Raw genomic sequence first — 23,175 nt, 5'->3', positions numbered from 1 at the left:
GCCCTCCAGGTGCGCGGGAATTCTGGGGGGGCGCGTGTGGCGGACACAAAAGCCCACTGGCGTGGTGACATCATTCCACGCACCAAGTGGGCGGTGGCCACGCCCGAGGGTAGGCGTGGCCTCATGATATACACCGGGCGCGCAGCCCGGAGCGCGCCAGTGTTACAGTGAGCTCCTGAAATAAAGACGCTTATAAGTTACCGCTTGTCCGCTTCCTCCTTGCTCGCAAGCAGCGCGCGTAACGCCGCGCTTTAATGGGATACATATGCACACCCTTAGCTGTCGAGATTCGATCGAAGATGGCTGATTGGTGGCCATTTTGTTCCTCAACCATGTCCCCAACCATTTATGAAATGCATGGACTAATTTTGTTCAAACTTTTCACAACGACAATGTATGAGAGTATACACATGCAGAAGATTTTGTGTTGCAATCCAACTAAAGATGGCCGACTGACGACCTTTAACTCTGTATGGCAAAATTAGTAAAACAAAGGGGGCTATGACATTTCACTTCTTTTTTCTTATTGATTTATTTTACATGTTTATATATGATCTTGGTTCATGGAAAAGTGAGGTGACAAGGAATAAAAGGCAACAAATTGATAGTAGGGCAGTCAGGCCACAGTTGGATGGATGCAAGGAAGTAGTAACAGCAAGAGGAGTAGGGGAGGAAACAGTCAGCCGATAATCGTGTTTTGTTGGGTTGTGGTTCATGTGTCTCGATAATATATTGGGTGGGGAAGTGGATGGCATGATATGGTGGTGAACTTTGTAGCCTTGGTGGAAAGAGTACAATTCAACTATATTTGGCCTCATGTGATCACTTTTTGTAAACACACACACACACACACACACACACACACACACACACACACAGTAACCTCATCACCAAACAAGGACATGGATATCCCCTTACAACCAAGAGAAGAACATCCAAAGAAATAGGAAAGGTGACACATCTACTGTGCATTAATGATTTAATGCTCTTCACCACAAATGACGAAATATTGACAGAATAACTAAAAGTAGAAACTAAAACAAAAAGTACCAGTGTTCCAATATAGCTGCGGTTTAATAAACTGGCACCAATCAGAAATCAATAGGCTCATTGGAATGGCTAAGAAAATGTCAGCTCAACTGGGATGGAGAACGAATCATAATTGAGGATGAACATAACGTCTGATCAAATATTGAGGACTAATCATGACGGAGAACGAACTTGGTTTAATCGCATTTTACCCGAACTCTGCTACTTCCGGTGTCTTGGATGTTTTATTCTTTTATTTATTTATTTTTATTTTGTTTTGCTTTATCCATATCTTTTTCTAACTTTCTCTTTCCCCAAACTTAGAGTGGTGTATGCCTTGTCTGGGGTGATATCCATAACAAAAATGCCCAAGATTTGAAAAAAACATTTCAAAGATTAAAAAACGTTTGACAACTTCCATATAGAAAGCCGCATTAACAGTAACGCATTTGGGAAGAAATTCTACGTGAACCATTCTTTCCACATCAAAGAACGCAATCGGCATGACTTTCACTTGTGATCTCCACTGATGTTCCTTTTTAAGGTCTACGTGATGCAGGTGTCTTCACTGGGAGGTGTCGACGAAAAAAATTAATGTCCTCACGTGGTTGAATATGAAGTGTTTAATTACTTTGAGAGATTATCAGAAACCAAATCAATTACAAGAGAAACAGCACAATAACATAACAGTCGGCACATCAGGATCAATCTCTGAATTAATTCTCGAGTTCAGTCTTGTATCGGAGTTTTACACAATAGAATGGGATGAGAGGACATGCAGGTTTGTGGTGTAGTGGGTGAATGTAGGGCATTAGTCACATTATCTATTTTCAGGTGATGTTTGAGTCAACCCTGCACCATGAAGAATCAAAGGAAATCGTGTAAGAATGTCTGTGTAGTTCAAATAATAGAATCAAATGTCAAATAATAATCGTTTTCTGGGTTTTCCCAGCTCGGTTTCAAATACAAGTTTGTAAATTCAGAGTTCAAAATTAATTTCTAAAATGTTTTAAATTGATCTTCCACAGAGGTCTGTGCTTTCATTTCCCGATCCTCCCGACAAACCCATGCATGACTCGTCACCCTTTATCACTTGGGGTAAGAATGTTGGATATGAAACACATCGATCAAACAATTTTGGATGTATTATTGCACATATGGGACCACAAAGAATAGTGAGTGGATCACGAATGCAATTGTACTCCCATGGAAAACCATGAAGCAATAGTACTAATGTAGAAAACCATGAAACGCCACAAAATGTGACGTGTTATGAGATGTTTAGTCTCAGCAAAGGCAAGCTGAGATATAAGAAACCTTGTCTGTGACTTAGAATGCCTGGTGTATTCAAAGGGTTCATCCTAAGTTGTTAAAAAGCTGAGCTCATATCAAAGGGTCTTGATGGTGTAATGTAGTCTTTATGGTCTAATAGGGCCTCATGAGTCCTTTTTTAAATATAAGGTCTTGTCTCGGAGTAGAGCTACGACAGAGACCAACAGATCATCTCTAACCTTCACCAATGCATTTCATGATACTCTAACCCACTGCACAAGGGGAAGGAGCTATTCTAATCTTACACTATGGAATAACCACACGAAATAACCTGTATGGTGTTTGCCATTGTCTCTGAGCAGTGTCCTAAAACCACAGCATTATGAATATCTTGGGAAAAACCCAAACTTTTGCACAGTACTGTATATTTACCTCAATAATATTTTTTTAAATCTTTTTGCAGTGGAACAAATACACATTGTTACGTTTGTGGGGGTAGATGATGGATTACCATAGTGGAGGCAGGATTGTATCAGTACAGCATGGACCTTGGATGAGTAGGAGACATCTTGATGTATTGAGGAAGGAAACCGGAGCTTAAGTTGTTTTCGTGTCTTCACACAAGAAGTAAAGCTATGGTAATTAGATAGGGGATAAGATTAGTTTTCCCCCAGTATGTGATTGCCCTCAGTGGGTTTTCCCTATGTTTTTACAATTAAAACAAGGCCAGCCATAAAACCATCCATTAACCAACCATAACCAACATAACTGCCGTCAGAACCCCAAACGTTCTCAATCGGCGACTATACCCCGCCTCCAGAGGACCGTAACCGGCAGGTCATGCCTCGAGCTATGTCATTGGTCGTGGAGACACAGAGTGTTTCGATGGGGCTCGGGATTGGCCAGAGTGACGTCATCGAGGGGATGGAAGAAGAAGAGTCGCTCTCTCGGTCGCTTTGGTCTCCAGCTTTCAGCTGCGGCTGGCTCGTGTGCGCTTGTGAGGAGACTTTTTGGAGCTTTCTGGAACCTTTGCAACATTGGAGGAGGGGGCACTATTGGTTTGTGGTGCTCTTCGGGGGAGCCTAAAAGGGAAACATTTTATTTTGATTAGCTTTTCCCCTGTGTGTTTTTGTGACTGATGGGAGACGTGTCAAATTAGGTTTTAGTTTCACCTCACCTTTTGTTTTTCACCTCTTTAATTTATTTTCATTGAATTATTGTGTTGCATTTCATCTGTTGTGTCGTGTTTCCTTGTTCGTGGGTTCGGGAATAAACCAGTGTGGCTTCTGTTCAGGTTAGCACCTCGCCGCCTTCTGTCCCATGCGCATGCCAAAAAGTACCACCAATTTTCGGGCTGCCGCTTCGGGAGCAACAAAGATGGGCCATTCGTCACCCAGTGGTCTTAATCGCTGGGTGACAGGACAATATGTACATGTTTGCATACGCTTGTCAGAATTATATCACGAGTATTGAACAGAATCACATTTCTTTTACAGGTCATGTGATGTTGTATTTACAGGTGGATCCATTGAATGTACAAGGGAGACTGCACCTACTTCCAAGAACAGCGGAGCCACAGGCCTGCAGGACTCGCCAACTGAAACATACAAGAGGACTTTTTCGAAACACAGCAAAACGAGTAATGAATTGTTTGCACGGAATAATTTTCACCAGGCTCACAAAGGAGTGAAAGATGAACGCCCATTCATATGTAAAATTTGTGTAAAATCCTTCAGTCATTCATCCAGCTTTACAACACACCTGCGAAAACACAATTGTGAGTGCCCATACAAATGCACAAGTTGTGGAAAATCTTTCAATCGATCATCCACCCTTACAAGGCACATGGGAATTCATAATGGTGAACGCCCTTACAAATGCATAAGTTGTGGAATTTTTTTAAATCAATCAGCCATGCTTAAATCACATATGAGAATTCACAATGGTGAACGCCCACACAAATGCACAAGTTGTGGAAAATCTTTTAATCAATCATCCACCCTCACAAGGCACATGACAATTCACAATTGTGAACGGCCATACAAATGCACAAGTTGTGGAAAATCTTTTAATCAATCAGCCCACCTTAAATCACATATGACAATTCACAATGGTGAACGCCCATACAAATGCACAAGTTGTGGAAAATCATTTAATCATTCATCCCACCTTAAATCACACGTGACAATTCACAGTGGTGAACGCCCACACAAATGCACAAGTTGTGGAAAATCTTTTAATCAATCATCCACCCTCACAAGGCACATGACAATTCACAATTGTGAACGGCCATACAAATGCACAAGTTGTGGAAAATCTTTTAATCAATCAGCCCACCTTAAATCACATATGACTATTCACAATGGTGAACGCCCATACAAATGCACAAGTTGTGGAAAATCTTTTAATCAATCAGCCCACCTTAAATCACATATGACTATTCACAATGGTGAACGCCCATACAAATGCACAAGTTGTGGAAAATCTTTCAAGCGATCAGCCCACCTTAAATCACACATGACAATTCACAATGGTGAACGCCCACACAAATGCACAAGTTGTGGAAAATCTTTCAAGCGATCAGCCAACCTTAAATCACATATGACTATTCACAATGGTGAACGCCCATACAAATGCACAAGTTGTGGAAAATCTTTCAAGCGATCAGCCCACCTTAAATCACACATGACAATTCACAATGGTGAACGCCCACACAAATGCACAAGTTGTGGAAAATATTTTAATCAATCAGCCAACCTTATATCACATATGACTACTCACAATGGTGAACATCCATACAAATGCACAAGTTGTGGAAAAATCTATTAATCGGCCATCCGCCCTGAAATCACACATGACAATTCACAATTGACTTGACAATTGGCTCCCGGTTCCGCCAGCGAGGTAGTGTTCTTCCGAGCTCTCCACGTCATCAAAGTTAAGTATTTTCCCGTTTGTGTTTTTGTCAAATTTCTAATCTTTTTTACTGTGTATGTGTTTACTGTGCATTTCTAGTTATATCTCGGTTTGTAAGTCATGCATACTTGTGTGTAATAGTCGTTTTGTTTGTGCCGTGTTTGGGGCCTGGTCCCTGGCGGTGTTTTGTTGTTTATTTACTTTTGTTCTTTCATTGTATTGCTTTTGTCTTTGTTTTTCTTATCACTCCATACTTCCCCCAAAATTCTTACCCTCTGTTTAAAATCTTAAACAAAAATATAAAAACACAAAAAATGATCTTGTTAGTAATTTCCTCCTCTCCTGGCAGCTCCCCCTCCCTCACCCGCGACCACGTGTTGTCTCACCCCGCCCCTTTTCTCTCCTTCCTTCATATCTCCTTCCTCCCCAGCCGATACTCACCTTTCCAATTCTATTTTTCACCATACTCCTTCAATCTTTCTCTTTCTTCCTCAGATCCACTTTCCCTTTTCTGCAAAACCGCAAAAAAAAACAGAGCAAAATATTTAAACGAAAAATTAAAAAGGAGACCCCTTCCCTCCTCCCCTACAAAAAGAATTGCTTATCCACCTCCATGTTCCTTTTTTCTCTGCTCACCTGGCTGTCAATCTCCTATTCATCTGTTCCCCCTTCTGAACCTGTTCTGGAAAGCTTCATCCCCCTTAGCCACCATATGCTCACTTCAAGGAATTTCCCAGATAGTTTTCACAGTTTTGCTTTAAAATGTTTCAACTTTCCCCTGAAGTGTTGTATTAAGTTGCATATCATAACCTGCTTTTATTCTTCCTCTTTTAAAGGCTATCTTCAATTTGCTCATCAATCAATCCATGAAAAAAAAATCAATCTCTTGCAGTTCTTCTTCTCTACATTCTCTGAACTCACCTTCATTCCACCCCTCCTCAAATGCTTTCAAACAAATCTCTGACTTTAAAATCACAAGAAACCCAGTTTGTAATAAATTTTCGTTTTTCATTTATATTCCAACACTTGCTAAAATCTCAACACACACCTCCCCTCCTAAACTCACCCCTTACATCTCCCCTTCAAATCTCCCCTCTCCCCTCCCAAACTCCCCCATACACCCCTCCCCTTCAAAACTCTCCGCTCACCCCTCCTCTTCAAACTCTCCCCTCACCTCCCCACTTCATCTCCCTTCCAACTAGTACCTCCACATCCTCCAAACTTTTTCCTCACTCTGCCCCTCTTCCCCCTCAAACAATGCCTCACTGTGCCTCATCCCATCACCATCAAACATGTTGTCCTCCTCATAGTTCCCTTCCCCTCGCTCTTCTGCAAACACCTTCAGCAGCTCTCGCTCCCGACCTCCTCTCCCTAATGTTACCCTACCCCTCCCCTGTCCTGCACCCGATGCTCCCGCTCCCTATTCCTTAACGGTCTGGACATCAAATATCCGGGGCGTTCGCTCAAACCTAATTGATCTCTCCATACAGGTTGCTTTTGACAAACCAGACTTAATCTGCCAAACAGAAACTTTTCTCCTTCAAGATGTCTCTGATTCCTTAGTATCTCTCCCTGGTTACTCCATCCTCTGGTATAATAGACCTGAGGCCTGAGCCTTGTGCTGGTGGTGGGGTTGCATTCTCTCTCAAAAACTATCTTCCTCGCTCTCCTTGTACTGCCCTCTCTCCACCACAACCCCAGGAGTTCCTCTAGTTACGGCTTCCCCTCCGCTCCCACCTTTTGCTCATATGTGTGTTGTACCATCCACCAAACAGGATGACTCAATTTACATCTCACTGTCTGACAACATCGACCAACTTCAATCCACTCATCCAAACTCTCTCTTCCTCATATGTGGCGATTTAAACTGTGATCATGCCGGTTGGCTGGGTGTAGGTACCTCTCGCACCAGCCATGGCACCTCGGCCAAGGACTTCTGCTACTCATTGGGACTAACACAATCTGTCAACTTCGCAACCCGGATCAAAGTCAACGGAGCATCTTCTCTTCTAGTCTTGGTTGTGACTAACTTCCCTGTAAGTGTTTGCTGTTCTTCATCTGCTCCAATCAGTTCATCAGATAATTTGCTTGTTAAAGTGGACATCTCTTTGGCCATTCTAAGAGAGCCTCCTCAGCGTCGACGAGTCTGGAATTTCACTCAAGCTGACTGGCAAGGTCTTCAAGCAGCCATTAAACATCTGGACTGGTCTCCCATCTCTACTGCCTCTGACATCAACCAATCCTGGGAATTCTTCTCACGTAAATTGCTCTCTCATGTACAGATTTATCTCATCTTGTCTTCAGCTGTCATACCCTTCCCTCTCGTTCATAGTACACTGAATCTTGTGGTGAGGCAGTTGCCCTGAAACAACTTGCCTTCGCCTCCTGGAAGGCTAATCCAACTGAAGGCAATCTCAGTTCCTTTCACAAAGCTCAGAACAAGTTGGTGCCTACCCTCAGAAGAGAAACAATATCTCTCTACTCAAGACTGAACTGCCAAACCTGTCTCCCTCCTCCAAATCCTGGTGGCGTCTGGTCAAATCTGTTTCTGGTGTTTGTTACCCATCCATCCCTTCCCTTACCTGAAACAGCGACACAGCTGACACACCTTACCCAGTCCAACGCAGCTGCTTCTGGACTCTGTGTCCTTCTCTCCTGACCAGGTGGAGAAGTTTCTGTCCAACCTCAACTCAGATTCTGCAACTGAACCAGATGGCATCAGCCAAAAGGTCCTAAAATCATGCTTTTCCCCTCTATCACACCCTCTTTCTGTTCTCTTCACCCTCTCTTTTGCTCAAGATCATCTGCCATCTGCGTGGAAATCGGCCAACATTGCCGCTTTACACGAAAAAGGTGTAAAAACAGATCCACGCAACTACAGACCAATCAGCCTGCTCTCAATAATCAGGAAGGTCATGGAATCAATCATTGCTTCTGATATCAAATCCTTCCTCTTCTCCAATGGCTTGATCTTGGATCATCAAATTTGATTCAGACCAGGTCACTCTACTCTGGACATGCTGCTTTTGCTGTCTCAACAATGGATGGAGGTCCTCAATGCCAAACATGAAGTCTGAGCTGTCTTTCTTGACATCATTCGTGCCTTTGATATGGTCTGGCACCCCGCCCTGCCTACCAAACTCTCTTTCTATGGTATTCTCCGTCGTGCGAAGTCCTTTATGGGCACTTCTGAACTTCTCTCCACAAACAAAGCTGTCATCTGCAGCTCAAAGGAATACTGCTCTCCCTTCTGGGCTGGTCCTTCTGCCTCAGACCTAGCTCGGCTTCGCGCTGTTGAATCCAAAGCTGTCAGAATCATTGGTATCTCCCGTGATGAAGATGCTTCTGAGGGCCTTTCACTTTCTCACTGCAGGCAGGTTGGTGGTCTTCCTGCGTTCTACCGACTCCTCTCCAGCTTAGCACACCCTGCTCTTTCTGTGCTCTGTCCCTCTGATATTCCTGCAGGACGCTCAAGATCTGGCAGCAACCCTCTTCTGGTGAAACTGCCAACATGAAGACTCTCTGCTCACCTTCACTCTTTCATTCTTCTTTTTCCCCACCTCTGGAACAAACTCCAACACCACACTTTCCCACTTCTGGAACCCCATCCAAGACCGTGGTCTTTTATACCCCCATTAAAACAATACAAATCCACCCCTTGAAATATCCAACTTCCTTCCTGAAATTACTCGTAGTGTTCATTTGCTTTACACAGTGTACCCCTTCCCCCCCCCCCCACACCCCAGCCCTAGCCCTCTCCCTTCTACATATTTACCAATGTCCCTGTTCTTTACTGTTGGTGTGCTTTAATTCTTTCCTCTCTCTCCCCCTCTTGTCTCCCGCTCTCTTTATTGAATGTATGTTTTTTGTATCTGTGCACGTTTTTGTGTGCAATGTGTTCGCTCTTACACGAGCCTTGACTCTGTCTCCAAAAAAAAAAGCATCCATACAAGTACACAAGTTTTGGAAAATCTTTTAATCAGTCATCCACCGTGGAAGTAAAATAATTAGTTCACAATGTTCAATTGATGGTTCTTGTTCAAAAAGAGAATTTTTGACCATATAAGGTAATGCAGAGGTCGAAGAGACCATGTGATTGCCGCAAAGCATTTTGGGCTAGTCCTAAAAAAGTTATGAGCAATTGGTTTTCATCTCTGTCTTTCAAAGTTTTGCAATGTAAAAGCTGCTCGTATAAGATAACAGATCACAGAGTCTCTTGTTTGCCATCTACTGATCACTATCTGTTGTTTACTTGTAAAATCCTCAATGTCAACAGGACGAGGCATGAATTGTGATTTCCCCATAAATTGGCACATCTCTGTTTATTTCACTGTACATAAGGGGTTCATTTGAAACATTTCGTGAGAGAGGATGAAAGTGCGCATGTGCTGACCCTGTGTTGTTTTGGCACCTCTCTCCGTGTGCACATATTTAATAAATTATTCAATAAATTATTCAACCAACCTGTGAACTGGTATGACTTGATCAAGGTTCGAGTTATTCCACGACAGTAGATGGCGACGGGGATGGAATCACAAAACCCTGAGTGGGGTGGGGGGGGTGAGGGGATGAGGGGGGAAGGGGGTGAGAAGAGTAGAGGCAGAGGTGATGCAGATGTGAATGGCTGTCTAAATGCGAATGGCCGCCTAAAAAGGGAAGGTAAGAGGACCTTGCTGAGATTCTCTTTCCTGTCCTTTTTGTTGTGTCACATTCACTGAAGTCGTGCTCCCCGATCTGTACCCAACAGGTGATGCGATCCTGAGAAATTGTGTTGAATTATTTATTTTTAGGGAACGGGTTATGGAAACCCATACATTCTAATGTAATATAGGATTGAAATTCCTGGAGCTTCAAGGTCATAGGATCTTAGAAGTCATTGAACTGTGGGAACCAAGGGGCTCCTGCTGATTTCTAAAATCCTTGTAAATTTGCTATAGGATCAGAGTACCTATCGCGACTTGGACCCATATGCAAACATGGGTCAAGGACCCGTTTAGGTTTAGTGATTTGGAATCCCACTGATCGAATGTTCCATTGCACTAAAGCTAGGGTTCTTAACCTGGGTTGGCCAAACCCCTTGGGTGTATGGGGACCAAAATCTGGGGGTATGGGCCTCGTAATAAATTATAATAATAAATTGGAATAAATGCAATGAAATATCAACTTTAAATAGACAATAAATATATATATATATATATATATATATATATATATATATATATATATATATATATATATATATATATATATATATTGTTACTGATCGCGGTTTAGATGTTATGATGGGACGAGCGGATGGTCCAACCGTGACCGTTACAGGATCCCCGACTCACCCGATTCCACCCAAACGTTGGCCGGATCGCACCGCAGCTGCTCAATGAGGGAAAAGACTAAAACGACGAATGCAAAGAGGAAAACGAAGGCAAAGAAAGGTTTGGAAATACTACTGAATTTATTGACTATTTACACACATAAGCAAAAAGAAAGCAGTCACGTTTATTTACAAGCACATAAGATGCAGGTGACACAGGGAAAATACTAGCTTATACAGACTTAATTAACCCAGGACAGAACAAACAGAACAAACTCACGTACACAAGAAGGGTGGAAAGGCAGGAGGTGGATGGCTGGAGGGAGAGGGAGGTCCAAGGGGGTCCTGCAGCTCAACCGGCGCGTTTAGCAGCCGCCTTTCCTTTACGGTCCTGCTCCAAACTGCCGTTCAGGCCCCCAAGCTGCTGTTGTGGCTGCTGTGGACGTCGCGTGCTTTGCCAGGCCTTGTCCGACTCGTCTGGTCCAAACCCTCAACTCGTTCTTGGTCCACTCACTCTTTACCACCGACTCCTCACCACAACCAACGCAACCAACTGACCACCACCACCGACTCCTCACCGCAACCAACGCAACCAACTGACCACCGACTCCACTGACTGACTCCTCACGACTCTTTCCACGACCAACTCACGTGCGTGCCTTTTATAGCACCTCCGGCGATTAAGCCGCCGGCCTTTTTGGACACGCCCATCGGGGTGCTCACCTCGGCCCTGGTTGGTCGCGCGACCCTCTGGCTCCGCCCTTGATGACGACGGGCGGGCACGCCTTTCTTCTCCGACAAGAGCACAGGTTCAATGGTGGTTTTGGAGGGGAGGTAATATGGGCAATCGAGGCTCGGCAATGACCAGAGGGGATGTAAAAGCAATGGGGATTTTGGGGATGGGAATGAAAGGGGATCTATTCTCTTTCACTGGTGCAATGGAGTACTTCAATTAATGGGAGACACAGCCTTACTCTAAAACACAGAATAAGAGATAACTATCAAACAGGGGTATTCTATTATTTGGCTGACGTGTATGCTTGTGGACTAATTATGGGATGCCCTTTCACCTTTACACAGCTCCGGAGGTAGGGGGGCGCAGAATAAACAATAATAATAATGATACAGCACACAATCAAAAAAATACAGTCCTCATCTCCGCAACACTGCACCCTCCTCCTCTTAGGTACGTACCGGGCCTACAACTTTTATTTAGTGTGACACGTAGGTGTAGTTCCCTCTACTTTTAACCTGACCCTGAGTGCGACCGTTTTAAAACATAAATAAATGTGTCCCGCTGCTCCATTGCACCCTGCCTAACAGACTTACGCCCACAGTTAACCGAATTGCGGAATGGTTTTCAAACTATACACTGACGGTGGGAAGCATTATTTACAATGACGCTATTTTTATTTACAAGACTAACCCAGGACCTGTAATTGTTCTTTCTGGGGGGGAGACAGTCTGCTCTGCATCGACGCACCATGAAAGCACCCAAAAACGCACCCAAGCACCAATGGGTGCATTCACCATTGTTCAAGAATGTTCAACAATAAAAAAATAACCAAACAACCCCTAACCCTGCAGGTGATCTCTTGCTCTTCGGCTCCCTCTGCTGGTTATCATTATTTGTCTACAAGATGTTGTCATTCTTTCATTTTCTTACTGGCGGCCTATTTTCAATAAAGTGTGCCCAATGTGTCCTTTTTATTTGCTTTATTAATGGCCCACAGGGCCGACTACGTGTGGTTCACCTGTGGGGCATCGGTGCCCTGTGGCCAAGGTCCGCCAGCAAGATTTCGGGCCCTCATGGCCGGTTCCAGCAGAGGGGCCATGCCCCCAACCCATGGGGTCCATCAGTGGTGCTCGGCCACAGGCACGTGGTCCATAATGTGGTGCATCGATGCAGACAGCTGGTTCTGGGAATTCCGGGCGCACAATGGAGGACTCACGCACGCTCCCCTCGGCACCCAATGGCGCACAGGTCATGTGGGAGACAAGAGGGGAAAGACAAATGAGCGAGGGGTAAGGTCACAAGGGTACACATCAATAAGGCAATGCAAGGCGAAATGCGTACAGAGAGCGAAATGAGAAAGCTCGTCCCTACCGTACGTCACCCCCCTGTCACCTACACTACCCTTGCCCTTACCCCATATGTACAAAAATCTACACATTACCAATCCGTCGCTACTGTCACGTCTCCCCATATTTCCCCTATACCAAATTCGTCGCCACAATCCCTCTACTTCAAAATTTGCCATCACCAAATTCATCATCAATCCTCATAAGGAGGCAGAGATGGAACATCAAAGCCCAATGTCACACCCACGTCATGATGCGTCTCACAATCCAAACATTTGCACAGTAAAAAATAATCAAAACATGGCATGGTGTGGAGTACCTGTCACCTCAGGTGAGTGGATGCAGATGGTGCGAGGAGACTTCATCCTAACTACTTTCTAAATGACATTAACACACTTTACACTACCCGGGGTCTCTCCCTGCCAATCCATTGGCCAACTTACACTATGGGTTCTAAAAACCAATTCCCATTGACCAAACTGTGGTGCTTCTCAATTTGGGGTCTCACTCCCCCGATTCATCTCCCGGTGCCCTCGCACAATTTCTGGGCCGCGACGTGTAGCTCTCCCAGCAGGTCTACCCACCTGCACACCTCCACCACTGCAGTTGCCACCCGAGCTTACCTAGCTCCTCACCCTAACCTAACTAACTGGGGAAGGCCCTCTCCTGGCTCTGTCACCCCTTGGTGCCCTCTGGCACTGGGCTACCCGGGTCCGTCCTCCGGATCCTCGGGCCCCATCCACAACTACCGGCTCCCAGAGCCCACCTGCGGCCTCACCTGGCCGACATCCTCACAGTGGTGGAGTGCCCAAACCAACTACACACACTAACAGGCTACACGCCCAGCCATTTCCACAACACTAATGCACCCATACAAAGACCATTCTTTCACTCACACCACAGATGCCAATATCCAACCACAATTTACCTGTACCCTCTACCTAACACTTACACTACCCGCCCCGGGTATCAGTGATGGGGGTCCACTCTTCCCCCATCCACACCTTCGCACCATCCACTCCACTCCACAATTTCCACCATACTCACTCCACGACCATCCATTCCAATACTCCATACCATTTATTCCATACACCTGTCCTCCATTCACCTGTCGTTGCACACCTGTGCAATCATACCTGGTGCCACCTGCACCCTCCTCCTCTTCCTGGACCAGTTGGTCAACACAACACACATCACCATTACTCACTCATACACTGCTCCACACACCTGTTCAGTTGCACACCTGTGCAGTCACACCTGTTCAATCACACCTTTTCAATCCTCACACACGGCATCATCTCATCTAACTACTCCCCTCTGAAACTTGCGCTCCCCAGTCGTCCCTTTAAACTATTGTGCTCCCACGTCATTATCATCCACTCTAATCTACCTGCGTCCCCACTACAGGTATCCTTGTCACTAACTAACCTTAACGTTACCTAATTTCATCTTCGCTAGATCCCTATCAATATCCTAACCCACCCGGGCTAGTTTTCACTGCCATACACCCCCTAATCTAGTGCTCCTTTGCCCCCCGCATTTCGTGAGGGATGGTGGATTTGCCATCCCACCGCATCGGGGGTCTCTCTATCAATGTTGCTCGTCCAAATCCAACAAATCAAAAATTTGCCATTTACTGCTAATTTTGGGTCCAAAACACTATCCTCATCACCCGTCTACTTATTAGATCCCCTCGGTGCGCCAATTCCCTTCTAAAGCTCGGCTTCGTACAGCCGAGCAATGAACGCGGGTTCTTTGGTGCCGGCGGCTGGATGTGTCCGGCACTCGGTGCAGGGACGGGGGCTTACCCGTGCCGAGATCCCACGCACCACCCTCGGCGTGGAGCCATCCAATGTCCCGATCTCGACCTGCCGGCACGTCTCAAAAGAAAGTGGTCGCCATGACGACCCTTCCTATCGGGCTGCCCGCTCCGCCTAGTGGAGCCCGGACGCGGCCGTTCAAAGTGAGGCCCAGCGTGGATCGCGTACGGCGGTTCTTTCGAAACCGCCGTGGTTCGGATCCCCGCTGGTCCTCGCGGCACGCGAAGCTGCCCGACGCGCACCGAGGGCCCGATTCGGCTATAAGTCGTTCTAACCTCTAACCCGGTTACCGTCGATGCCTCACCTGCATGCTTATACGCATACGCTACCCCTTTCTTGCTCATACATGCAGCCGTTTCCATGCTCCTCGTCGTACCTTTTCTTACACACCTCGGTACACTCATTCCGCTCACCGACTTGGTCACACACCTGACCACTGAACACCTTGGCACACATTCGTCGCTCGCACACCTCACCAACACACCTCTTCGCGCCCCCTCCTCGGTCACCTCCTCTGTGACAATCACAGGTGTGCTATCACTCGCACACCCAACCACGTGCCTCACTATCAATTCCAGCGTGCATTCCCACTCACGCTCTACCATTCCAGGTGTGCATCCTTCCATTCCAGGTGTACATCCTCGCTCACCTGTCACAACCAACTCACGCTCCGTGTCACTCTCACTACTTTCACCACCACTCTTGACAACGCGCTCACCCTTACTCTCGACAGCGCACTCTTTCCTCATGCACCCGTCCGTTACACACCTTTCTCGCGCACACTCTTGCGCACACTTTTCCGTTACTTCCTCCATAACACTCACCACACCGCGCTTCCATGTGCTCCCTCGCACACGCGCTACGTCCAACTCACTCTTGACGGCACACTCACTCCTCGGTGTGCACTTTTTCCTCACACACCCCATGGTCGGACATTCTCGCACACCTCTTTTTTCGCACACCAGACCTGTCACACACTTCACCAACGGCCTTTCATGAACACCCGGATCAAACCAATCCCCAAGCTGACTGAAGCTTTCCTCACATCATATACATTGCCGAACATTTCGCCACTCACCTCCGTACCTCGTCGTCGCACCTCCTCTGCCACCTGCAAAGTTTTTATTTGGTTAGTGAGCAGCACATTATGAGTTGAGCACCGACCTTGTCCCAATTCCATTACCTCCTCCTGGATTTCTCTCTTAGTTTCTGTCTGTCTCTTCTTAATTTCACTCACCTCTTCTTCCACTTCCTCTAATTTTTGTTTAACCTCTTTTATTTCTCGGTGCATCTCCTCAAGTTCGTCCTCTAAGGCTACCGTGACCATCTCTATGTGCATCCTCACCTCTCGGTCCTTCGTCTCCATTATCTCTTTCACCTTGTCCACCCTCATTGTCAGTTCCTCACGTACCATCTGACATTGCCTCTGCGTCGCTATTAATTCGTTTTTAATTTATTTTTGTGTCGCCTTTAACCCTCCTAGTACCGCAGTGTTCTTTTGAACCTGCTCCACTAGTTCTTTTTGTCCCTCCGTCAGCTGTTCCACCTCCTCCGTCAGACCTTCTATTCCCCCTTGTAACTTTGCCGTATTATTTCTCACCTCTTTCTCCATACGCTTCTCACCTCGCTTTACCTCCTCGCGTAGCCCCGAAACCTCCTCACTTACACCTCGTCGTATCCCCTCCATCTCTTTTGTAGATGCCACCCTCATCTGTCCCAATTCATCCCTCTGAGCATCCAGTTTACTTTCTAACCCGATTTTTACCTCCTCTATTTGCTCTCCCATTTGTTTAATTTCTCGGGCGGATTGCTCCCCTATCTCCCGCAATTTGTCCTCCCTCCTATTTTCTAACCCCATTAACCCATTTTTCACCTCTTTTATCCCGTTGTCTAACCCCTCAAAATTATTGTCTAACTTCTCACCGGTACACCTCGCTTCGTCCCTCATTACCCCCATTTGGCCCTCCAATCGCTCACCCAATCTGGCTTCCAATTGCTCACTATTCTTGTCCATAAGGGCATTCATTTGGATCATAAAGAGGCCCGAATCCATCGGCGGTGCTGCTACGGTCACGGGCGTGGCAAAATTTGGTGCCGCTACACCCACGTGCGCGAGGACGCCATTTTGCGCGCCTGATACTCCCTCAACCACCTCCTCATTCCTCCCCTCCATTTGATCCTGGGTTACTCCTAACCCCTCTATCTCTCCCACCGGCATCCCGTCGCCTTGACCAGCCATGGCGCGATTTCAAAGTTCAGGTTTTGTAAAACAAAACAATTTTCGGCCGCTCCAAATTTTGACCAAATTTTTTTTTTTTTAGATGTTTTAAAAATTTGGTTCGGGCCCCGAATCCCACTCCTGACACCAATTGTTACTGATCGCGGTTTAGATGTTATGATGGGCCGAGCGGATGGTCCAACCGCGACCGTTACAGGATCCCCGACTCACCCGATTCCACCCAAACGTTGGCCGGATCGCACCGCAGCTGCTCAATGAGGGAAAAGACTAAAACGACGAATGCAAAGAGGAAAACGAAGGCAAAGAAAGGTTTGGAAATACTACTGAATTTATTGACTATTTACACACATAAGCAAAAAGAAAGCAGTCACGTTTATTTACAAGCACATAAGACGCAGGTGACACAGGGAAAATACTAGCTTATACAGACTTAATTAACCCAGGACAGAACAAACAGAACAAACTCACGTACACAAGAAGGGTGGAAAGGCAGGAGGTGCATGGCTGGAGGGAGAGGGAGGTCCAAGGGGGTGCTGCAGCTCAAACGGCGTGTTTAGCAGCCGCCGTTCCTTTACGGTCCTGCTCCAAACCGCCGTTCAGGCCCCCAAGCTGCTGTTGTGGCTGCTGTGGACGTTGCGTGCTTTGCCAGGCCTTGTCCGACTCGTCTGGTCCAAACCCTCAACTCGTTCTTGGTCCACTCACTCTTTACCACCGACTCCTCACCGCAACCAACGCAACCAACTGACCACCACCACCGACTCGTCACCGCAACCAACGCAACCAACTGACCACCGACTCCACTGACTGACTCCTCACGACTCTTTCCACGACCAACTCACGTGCGCGCCTTTTATAGCGCCTCCGGCGATTAAGCCGCCGGCCTTTTTGGACACGCCCATCGGGGTGCTCACCTCGGCCCTGGTTGGTCGCGCGACCCTCTGGCTCCGCCCTTGATGACGACGGGCGGGCACGCCTTTCTTCTCCGACGAGAGCACAGGTTCAATGGTGGTTTTGGAGGGGAGGTAATATGGGCAATCGAGGCTCGGCAATGACCAGAGGGGATGTAAAAGCAATGGGGATTTTGGGGATGGGAATGAAAGGGGATCTATTCTCTTTCACTGGTGCAATGGAGTACTTCAATTAATGGGAGACACAGCCTTACTCTAAAACACAGAATAAGAGATAACTATCAAACAGGGGTATTCTATTATTTGGCTGACGTGTATGCTTGTGGACTAATTATGGGATGCCCTTTCACCTTTACACAGCTCCGGAGGTAGGGGGGCGCAGAATAAACAATAATAATAATGATACAGCACACAATCAAAAAAATACAGTCCTCATCTCCGCAACAATATATATATATATATATATATATATATATATATATATATATATATATATATATATATATATATATATATATATACAGTGGAACCTTGACTTACGAGTTTAATTCGTTCTGTGACCGAGCTCATAACTCAAATTGCTCGTTTCTCAAATCAAATTTCCCCATTAAAATGCATTGAAATGCTATTAATCCGTTCCAGCCCGCCAAAAACCACACCAATTTTTTTTTAAATATACAGTATATATAAAAATATCTCGCGCTTTATATTTCACCTGTATGCAGGTGAGATGGATCATACCAAGATCATACCGATATATTGAACCTTCAATGGATCAAGTTGGCAGGATGGCCTGGACTGGAGGTACGCACACTTGACTCTAAAGTCTAAACTGTCCAGCCTGGGTTTGAATCCCGACCCAGCTATAACCTGTCATGGGTGAATCACAGGCAGGGTGATTCATCAATGTGTGTACCGCTAAACTGGGCGCCCCGTTTGCGTCCCATTAGTTGTTGGATGTTAAGGATCTCACCGTGTTTTCCACAAAGAGTAGGCGAGCTATCGCCGGCACTCTGAACAAGTTGTGGCCTGGCATGCTCTTCTCCTCTGCCGTTATATACGTCCTCCTCGGCATCTTTTTCCAGAAGAGCCCTGTCTCGTCACAGTTATAAGATTTGCTGGGGGATGTATCGTTCGGCTTCTATCAGTTTGGCAAAAGTTATAATAAAATCTTCAGCTGCCTTCACATCCGCCTCACCAAGTCGACAACACGCACACCTCGCTCATGTTTTTCGACGATTGCGTGTTTTATATCCAAGCACATCATCCTCTTCTTCTTCTCAGTACCGTGTTTTCCACAAAGAGAAGGCGAGCTATCGCCGGCACTCTGAACAAATTGACGGCAGAGATACTGTACTTGCACGGCAAGATAACCACGTGACCAGAACCCACCTGGTGGCGTAAACTCAAAATAACCATCATGCGAAAACAAAAATGCAGCGCTATACGACAGAGATACTGTACTTGCATGGCAAGGTAACCACGTGACCAGAACCCACCTGGTGGCGTAAACTCAAAATAACCAACATGCGAAAACAAAAATGCAGCGCTATACGACAGAGATACTGTACTTGCACGGCAAGATAACCACGTGACCAGAACCCACCTGGTGGCGTAAACTCAAAATAACCAACATGCGAAAACAAAAATGCAGCGCTATACGACAGAGATACTGTACTTGCACGGCAAGATAACCACGTGACCAGAACCCACCTGGTGGCGTAAACTCAAAATAACCAACATGCAAAAACAAAAATGCAGCGCTATACGACAGAGATACTGTACTTGCACGGCAATATAACCACGTGACTGGGTGGCGAAAGCTCGTAACTCAGATCTCGGCTCGCATCTCAAAGCAATAAATAAACCGCCCGAGCGACGGCTCGTATCTCGAAAAACTCGTAAGTTGGGGCACTCGTAAGTCAAGGTTCCACTGTATATATATATATATATATATATATATATATATATATATATATATATATATATATATATATATATATATATATATATATATATATACTGAAACGCAAAAGAAACTTACCACCTTTGAAACCTTTAAATATCAACAATAACACTGCGTGTAGTAAATGTGTGAACTTATTTGTGGACAATAGTGGCCTCACTGCCAGACAAAACGGTCACGGATGGTCACTTGAACCTTCAATGGTCACTTCATAGCACAGCTGTTGAACAGCCATTTTGACTATCAGTGATTCGCCAAGGGGTACGGGATGATTTTAATGAGCTGCACTTGATGTCTTGATATTGGCTTTAAAAAGGCCAGTGCAAAATGGGCATTTCAATCAACATGCCACGATTGCCAAGGGATCAACGGCAGCGTGCCCGGGGCATGCTGCAAGACGGATTGAGCTACCGTGAGGTGGCACGTCGCCTTGGCTGTTCACACCAGACGATATCGGCCCTGGTGGACAGAGACACCCTCCACAACTCTGCAGATGACAGACCTCGATCAGGGAGGCCAAGAGTCACCACTGCAAGGCAGGACAGGCAGATGGTCCGAAGTCACCTGCGGGATCGATTCCGTCCAGCATCGCGCACTGCGGTAGAAACTCCGGGGAAACCTTCAAACAAGTGGTAAGTTTCTTTGCGGTTTCCCTGGAGATTCTGCCGAGTTGTTAGAGGGGAGAGCAGTCGGAACGCAGGCGTCACATTTCCTCGGTTGGGTTGATATTTAAAGGTTTCAAAGGTGGTGAGTTTCTTTTGCGTTTCAGTATATATACACAAAGAATTAAGTTAAGCACCCCCCCCGTTTTTTTACAACCTCGCACATTACAAGTTTGTTGTCGTCAAAACAGTGTAATATACCCATGATATTGCTATATTTTCTGGAGAAGTGATATTATGGTCACATAAAAACATAACAATCATGCCGTTTTCAATATTTTATTCTGAATAATTTAAGGTGAAATGTTTTGGGAATTTTAGGCATATTTTCACCTCAATTTAAGTATGGAGCTATAGGTCCATCACGGACAGTGTGGATGACGTTTATGTTTTCTAACGTACAGTCATTGTTCTGAGAAGACCTCTAGCGATCTTTGCGTCAATAACGTGTGTAGGACCCACGTGATCGGATGGAGCAAGGTGCTGTGACAACCATCCCCTGGCCTACGTACAGTCCTGACCTGAACCCCCTCGAGCACGTTTGGGACATGTTGGGACGACAAATTGCGAAGATGGTCCCTCCAATAGCCAATCTGGATGAATTGGAACGTGCATTACATCGGGAATGGAACAACCTGCCACAGCAACGCATACGACGGCTTACAGGGTATATGAGACGTAGGGTTGAGTCAGTGATCCGATCACGTGGGTCCTACACACGTTATTGACGCAAAGATCGCTAGAGGTCTTCTCAGAACAATGACTGTACGTTAGAAAACATAAACGTCATCCACACTGTCCGTGATGGACCTATAGCTCCATACTTAAATTGAGGTGAAAATATGCCTAAAATTCCCAAAAAATTTCACCTTAAATTATTCAGAATAAAATATTGAAAACGGCATGATTGTTATGTTTTTATGTGACCATAATATCACTTCTCCAGAAAATATAGCAATATCATGGGTATATTACACTGTTTTGACGACAACAAACTTGTAATGTGCGAGGTTGTAAAAAAACGGGGGGGTGCTTAACTTAATTCTTTGTGTATATATATATATATATATATATATATATATATATATATATATATATATATATATATATATATATATATATATATATATATATATATTGTTACAGATCTCAGAGCACGGCACTCCCGTTAGCAAGGGGGGGTTAATCCCCTTTTGTCTTGTTAAGCTGGCCGTCTCCGGTCCGAGAAGATATTGTGCTCCTTTGCGGGGTTGAGGTTTTTCTTTTTTCTTTTTTTCTTTTTTTTTTGTATACTGAATCGAGGCTCGTGAAAGAGCTAACGTTTACTTCACAAACAAATCAACCAGACAAACAAAACACACAAAAAGAGGGAGCGGAAAACAAGATGGGGAGGGAAGGGGAAGCACACAAACACAACATTTGAGAGCAGGGAGATGTGTGGAAGGGAGAGGGCTTGGGGGGAGGAGGCGTGGGAAGGGGGGGGGGTGGAGGGAGAAGTATAAAACACAAGGACACCAAGAACTTCCAGGACAGAAGTTGGTATTTCAAAAAAGTGGAATTGGGGTGAAATTAGCGGGGGTAGAAAAGATCAAGGTTTTGGATGGGGGAAGATAAGAGATGGTGGTGAACAGCTGTTTTAAAGACCTGGAGGGTGGAGTGGGATTGAAGAGAGTGAGGGAGTTTGTTCCAGAGGCGGGAGAAAAGAGGAATGAAGGAGTGAAGGTGAGCAGAGGAGTCTTGATTTTGGCAGTTTGACCATAAGAGGGTTGCAGGCAGATCTTGTGCGACCTGTAGGAATATTTGCGGGACAGAGCCCAGAGAGAGCTGGGGGGGGCAAGGCCAGAGAGGAGTCGGTAGAAGATGGAAAGACCACCAACCTGCCTGCGGTGAGTGAGTGAGAGGCCCTTGGAGTTAGCTTCATCGCGGGAGATTCCAATGATTCTGAATGCTTTGGTTTCAACAGCGTGAAGACGAGCTAGGTGTGAGGCAGGAGCACCAGCCCAGAGGGGAGAGCAGTATTCCATTGAGCTGCAGATGAAAGCCTTGTATGTGGTGAGGAGCTCAGGTGTGCCAAGGAAGGACTTTGCACGACGGAGGATGCCCAGTCGGCGACTGGCTTTGGAGGCCAGATTTGAAATGTGGTTTTCCCAGGAAAGATCATGGCAGATAGTGAGACCCAAAAGCTTGAGTGACAGAACTTATTGGAGAGGATTATTCAGAAAGTGGATGGGAGGGTTGTCCAGTCGGTCTTTTCGGAGAGACATCGTAAGAGTGTGAGATTTGTCAGGATTGAAAGACATGTTCCACTTGTTTGCCCAGTCTGTGATTTTGTCCAGGTCTGCAGAAAGTGAGGAGGCAGCAGACTGCCGATCTGAGGGATGAAGAATGGAGCGACAGAGAGTAGAGTCATCAGCAAGGAGATACAGAAGATTTTCAAGAGAGTCAGAGAGATCATTGATGAAGACCAGAAAAAGCACAGGGCCCAGAACACTGCCTTGTGGAACTCCAGCCTGAACAGGAAGAGGAGATGAGAGAAACCCATTCAGGGCCACACGTTGACTACGACTAGAGAGGAAGTCCGCCAGCCATTCGTGGAGATTTCCATGGATACCAAAAGAAGAGAGTTTGGTGAGCAGAGCGGGGTGCCAGACCGTATCGAAGGCACGTGATATGTCAAGGGAGACTGCTTTAATTTCCTGTTTGGCATTGAGGACCTCCCAGGAGGTTGACCAGGGTGACTGGTCAATGGAGTCCCAGATACCTTCGCCAACCTCTCTGCAAAGCAGGACGATACTTCTGCTCGAGCCACGGACAAGATGGAAGATTGCCGAGCGGTTTAGCAATCCGAGGCTCGAGCCGTGAGCAATAAAACTAACCCGATTCTGAGCGGTTCTAATCGTGCCACCGATATTCAATTGGGGACAGGACGCAAGCAATCGGATGAGAGGAAGCAAAGAATAAGAAGGGTGA

General features: G+C 45.9%; 1 protein-coding gene across 1 annotated transcript; it reads left to right on the top strand.

Moving 5' to 3' along the window:
• Positions 1–4,101: 4,101 nt before the first annotated feature.
• On the top strand, positions 4,102–5,130 carry LOC144889903 (uncharacterized). The gene has a single exon (XM_078771114.1). It carries the CDS (start codon positions 4,147–4,149, stop codon positions 5,128–5,130), a length of 984 nt encoding a protein of 327 aa, XP_078627240.1. The 5' UTR covers positions 4,102–4,146.
• The last annotated feature ends 18,045 nt before the right edge of the window (positions 5,131–23,175 follow it).

This window comes from Myxine glutinosa, chromosome 1 (assembly GCF_964187855.1).
Source record: "Myxine glutinosa chromosome 1, kmMyxGlut1.1, whole genome shotgun sequence".
NCBI lineage: Eukaryota > Metazoa > Chordata > Myxini > Myxiniformes > Myxinidae > Myxine > Myxine glutinosa.
This window is presented reverse-complemented; position numbering and strand designations above follow the sequence as displayed.